General features: G+C 42.8%; 1 protein-coding gene across 1 annotated transcript in view; it reads right to left on the bottom strand.

Annotated features, from left to right (window-relative positions):
* The window catches only part of FMR1NB (fragile X mental retardation 1 neighbor), a 22,544-nt gene extending 22,320 nt beyond the window's left edge, over positions 1 to 224 (bottom strand). Inside the window, exon 1 of the mRNA XM_014544011.1 lies at positions 68 to 224. Within this exon, the coding sequence (XP_014399497.1) occupies positions 68 to 224 (157 nt within the window). The remainder of the gene's footprint in view (positions 1 to 67) is intronic.
* Between the last annotated feature and the right edge of the window lie 5,317 nt (positions 225 to 5,541).

The raw sequence follows: 5,541 nt of genomic DNA, 5'->3' as shown, positions 1-5,541 counted from the left end.
GGGAGGTGGCTGCCATGGGGCGCCCGCGCACCCCTACCCTGGTGGCCTCCCCAGAGTGAATACTCACTGAAACCCAAATGGTAGCACAGCAGTGTCATGAGAAGGATGGTGAGCAGAAACAGGACCAAGCGATTTTCGGCCCACATGTTCATCAGAGACCTGCGCCTCTCAGCTCCCAGGCCGCGCAGGGACGCCTGCGAGCCGGGCTGAGGTGTGGCAGCCATGATGGGATGGCGCCCAAGATTGATGCTGTCGCTGAGATGCGACCTCACCACCGGGTTTTCGGCAGCATAGGACTCGTCACATCTGACCAGCCTTATGCGTGTCCCTCTCAGAGCCTTGGTTCTCGGCCTGGTCTTCCCTCTCGAACATCTCCCTTCGGAAGGCATGGCTCCGCTGCTGACTAGCTCAAACGACGCCTCGCTGCCAACAGCCCTTCACCCAACAAGCTCTTGGGCGCTGACGCATGCGTGGTATGCCCCGCGCAGCCCATTCCAGCCGTTAGGCCCCGCCCCTTTTTAACGGTCAGCAGGATATCTAGTGCTCCCTCTCCCATTCAAGGCCTGGTCTTTCTAGTGTTTGTTAATTGTTGAATAAATGAATAGGGCCTGATGATTGTGCCACGATCATGGCAGTTTGTCATACATCAACAAAATGGATAAATGGAATTTAGATTCCAGCCTTGACTGTTAATTCCTACTCAGATTCAGTCCTATGAAAGACACTGTAGCATCTATGGTCACTACAGTTGCTCTTTACAGTATCCACTAGCCAAATGTGTCTGCTTAAATGTACATTTTAATTAATTAAAAAGTACACGGAAAGCCCTAGCCAGTTTGGCTCAGTGGATAGAGCGTCCGCCTGCGAACTGAAAGGTCCCAGGTTCAATTCTGGTAAGGGCACATTGCCCGGTTGTGGACTCAATCCCCAGTGGGGGATTTGCAGGAGGCAGCTGATACATGATTCTCTCTCATCATAAATATAGATAAAGACAGACATAGACATAGATATAGATAGTATATAGGTAGATAGATATAGACAGATGTATAGATATAGATAGATATGTAGTTATATATAGACTTAGATAGATATAGATATATAGATATAGATATAGAGATATAGAGATATAGATATAGATATCTATCTTATGGTGCCCATGTTTGACAGTGCAAATATGAAGCATTTTCATCACAGCAGAAATTTGTGAGGGGCAGTGCTGGATGTGCACAGTGACTATAGTGAATAGGGTAGATATTCAATAGGTTGTTACACTGTAGTAGGAGCTTTTAAGTAGAACAAATAATATTTGCTTTCAGAGAAATTAAGGTTGAGTTACAAACTCGTTACATAGGAAACATGAAAACAAAGAGTGTGTGAGGAACACTAATGAGTAATGTAGAACACTTAGATGTATTCTCATCATTTGCCACTAATGAATTGGATGATCCTAAGTGCCTTCTTCTTGCTGGGCCTCAGTATTGCATGTGTAAAATGAGAGAGTTAGCATTGTCTCTAAGACCCCTTCTTGCTCTAAAATCTGACCCATAAGCAAAATCCCATTAAATAGTTTGGTTTGACCCAGCTGGTTGAGCATCAACCTTTAAACCAGGAGGTCACAGTTCAATTCCCAGTCAGGAAATATGCCCGGGTTGTGGGCTCGATCCCCAGTGGGGGACATGCAGGAGGCAGCAGATCATTGATTTTCTCTCATCATTGATGTTTCTATATCTCACTCCTTCTCCCTTCCTCCCGGAAATAAATAAAAATATTTTTTAAAATAAAAAATTGCTTGGTTTGGGCATGCCTGCAAAGGGATGCTGTAGGTGGTGCTAGCATATTTGCTAACCTATCTTATTCTAATTTTCAAGGGATGTGAAAACTATCCCCGTCAACTGCATTTCCAGCCTTGTTCTTATTACATTTTACTCTGGCTTTCAAAATGGCTTGCTACTAATTTTTATTCTATTGTTCTTTCCAATGTTAATAGGTATTCTACAGGGCAGGGGAGAGAAAGAGGTTTCCTATGAAAATAATTCTTAAAATTTAGCACACTCCACCCCACCCCATGCTCACATACAGGAGCAATTAATAATGCTCTTTAATTTTTTAAAGGATGTGACCAAAAAGAAACTGCTTTTTTATTTTTATTTTTTTATATTTTAAGTGTGTGTGGGGGGGGTGTGTTTTTGTTGTTGTTGTTGTTGTTGTTTTTGCTTGTTTTGCCTCAGCTTTTCTTTAATTTGACCACAAGATGCCTGTCCCACAAAATACTCTTAACTGCTTCTTGAAACCACTGCTTGGAACTTGTGAAGTGTCTGAGGTTTTACTCTGTGGGTTACAAGGTAGCCTCACACAGTTTCACAGATTCTAGCAGAGTATGCAAGACTATTGGGTCAGAGACAAATAACAAAAGCTCTCCTGAGACATGCAGAAACTCGAGAGATTTATGAACAATTGCCACCCAATAGCAACCTTCTTCATGTCAGAGCACATGTGGAAAATAATCGTATTGCTGGGCACCACGCAGATGCCCTGAGAGAACAGGGTATTAAACTAGAGAACACAGGCTGGAATATCAGTTCTCGACCACCTCATGGGTTGCATTCTCTGAGCCTTTGTTTCCCCTTCTGAAAATTACAGGCTGTGGACAGCCTGATTGTGAAGATTCCTTCCGGATCTGGCTTGCTATGTCTAGTAATTAACTGTAGCATTTGTGTTTGCTGTAAAGGCTAGGCATGGCAGTTCTACAACAGTGCAATATTCCTGAGGAATCCATATCATACCACTAGAAACCAAAATTTTAACAAGAACTCAGGTGGACAAAATTCCTAAGATCATGACTAGGCACTCTCTGGTTTATAGAACAGTAAATGGCTGAAGTTGAGCTTCTTATTGATTAACCCTCCCTGGGGTTCCTCACTGCCCTGGAAACTCTCCTTTCACTTCCACGTGAAGAGAAGGGGTCAATAAACTCTTTAGATGCTTCGTTACCCCAAATCATGTTTTTAATGCTTGTGTTAAACCTCCTCTCTTTTGAAGCTTACATTATCTGATTATAGCAACTGCTTCATTTTCAGCATTTCAAGGGCCTACTAAATTCCAGAAAGTTCTATCCTCTTCTTTCATATTTTACCATCTGAATCTCTGACTTCCCTTCCATCACAACTCTTGGTCATTATCTTTGGAATGAAACTGGCTGCATGGCTCCTTCACCTTCCAATTTTCAAATTCCAAGACCACTGAAGTATTTATCCTCCTCAAAATCTTTACAACATTTGAAACTATTAACCTTCCTCTTTCCCTGAGCAAAACTATGTATCCCTATTGGACTGTAAGCTCTATGAAAGCAGAGATCTTGTTTGCCTTGTTTATTGATCTATTTTCAGTGTCTAAATAGTGAGTGGCACATGGTATCCTCTGACTAAAAACATTTTAATGGATAATTGCTATGACAAAGCAGGATTCTCATGTCCATATAATCCTCATCCTATTGGCTAAATGTAGGCATTCCCCAAGATTTAGCCCACTACTACCTACTATTTGTGTTCTCTAGCCACCCCCCTCCAGTGATATATTCACTCCCATTTCTTCACGGAACACCACTATGTCAATTATGCTTTCCTATTTAAATATCTAGCCTCATCCTTGTCCACCGCCCCAAGCTGGAGATCAACCAAGCAAGTTCAATGGTCTTGCTTCTAGGAGAACAAAATGAAATAATTCAGAGGCCCTGGGCTCAGGGAGCTCCAGTCTAGTGTGAGAAGCAGGCATGTAAAATACAATATGATGGCTGCTCTTAAAAACAAATGTATGAACACAGAGCTGCAGGAACACAGAGGAAAGGGCAAATAATTCTGCCTAAACTCAGTGAAAGCTACTGAGAAATGACATTTAATTTGGGCTTTGAAGATTGAATAGAAAATGTCCTGGCAAAAAAGATGTGAAAGGTATTTTTCATGGCGGAGGCTTAAGAAAGACTTAGAGGAATGAAAAGATATGATAGAGCCTGGGCAATGTTGCACAGTGGTTAAGTTTTAGAGAGAGGAAGGAAGAGGGAGATAGAAACATTGATCAGCTGTATCCTGCATGCTCCCTACTGGGGATCAAGCCTTAAACCTGGGCATCAAACCAGTGACTTGGACCATGGGATGATGCACAACCAACTGAGCCACACTGGCTGGTTCTCAGCCTTAGCTCTAGTACCTTTTCCTCATTCGTATGTTGTGGCCATACCCAACTTACCCAGACTTACAGTGTTCTTTCCTGCCTTTGCATATGCTTTCCCTTCCTTTCTCCTTGGCTAACTCCTCCTTTTCCTCCTTCAGGTCTCAGCTTAAATATTATTTCTTCAGCAGACCTTACCTGAACCCCAGACCAGGTTAGATCCTCTTCTCATACTTCCCTATAAAGTTAGGTGTTGTTGTTTTCTTTAATACATCTCTATTGATTCCAGAGAGGAAGGGAGAGGGAGAGAGAGACAGAAACATCGATGAGAGAGAACCTTCTATCAGCCACCTCCCACATGCCCCCCACTGGGGACCAAGCCCACAACCCGGGCATATGCCCCCAACTGGAATCGAACGTGGGACCCTTCAGCCCGCAGGCCGACACTCTATCCACTGAGCCAAACTGGCCAAGGCAAGGTTAGATTTAATATCATTAATTTTATGGTGCTTGAAAGTGAAAAATAGAATTCATAGTTAATTCAGACAAAGAAAAAGATATGCTGAATGTTTACCACTTTCTCCACTCATTGTTTGGGAGTTTTTGCAAGACTGGATGGCTTGACTTAGCCATCAGTCTTCCTGGTGGCTTTTCTTTGTTTACATTGAGTTGGAATTCCTCTGTTAAGATGTTTTTAAGCCTTGCTTACAATTTTATCACCCTATCAACAAGGTGTGACAGTTTTTCCCTATCTAGAATTGGCATGGGACTAGCTGCCATCTCAACTTGAGCTTCCAAATTGCTGTGTCAGGGGAAGAGAGTGTAGAAAAACACACCACCCTGCTCTTCAGTGCTTTGGCCCAGCAAGGACACTTATCCTTTCTATTTCCATCCACTTCACTGGCCAAAGGAAGTTATGGAGCCATGCTTCATTCATGGGAGGCCTGTGCCTGGAAGGAAATAAAAAACAGAAAATTTGGCAAGCCCTAAAAATGTCTAACACCAGATTTAACAGCTATTCTTTATTTAAGATGAGCCATGTGCTCATTACACTAATTCTCCTAACAAGCCTCAGGTAAGTGTTAATATCTCCATTTTTAGGGGAAACTAAGGTTCAGAGAGATTGTGTGACTTGCTTGAGGTTATAGATGATATAAGCTGGGTAGAGCCTTTGTCAATGAACTGGCAGCTAGTGCTGCCCCTCTTCCCACACACACTTGGCAGGTGAGCCTGGCACTTCTGCTAATTCCATGGTCGGCAAACTGTGGCTCGCGAGCCACATGCGGCTCTTTGGCCCCTTGAGTGTGGCTCTTCCTAAGCCTTAGGAGTACCCTAATTAAGTTAATAACAATGTACCTATCTATATAGTTTAAGTTT

The sequence above is a fragment of the Myotis brandtii genome, unplaced genomic scaffold (assembly GCF_000412655.1).
Source record: "Myotis brandtii unplaced genomic scaffold, ASM41265v1 scaffold345, whole genome shotgun sequence".
In the NCBI taxonomy this organism is placed as follows: Eukaryota; Metazoa; Chordata; class Mammalia; order Chiroptera; family Vespertilionidae; genus Myotis; species Myotis brandtii.
The sequence above is the reverse complement of the archived record's forward strand: the minus strand, read 5'-3'. Positions and strand labels throughout refer to the sequence as shown.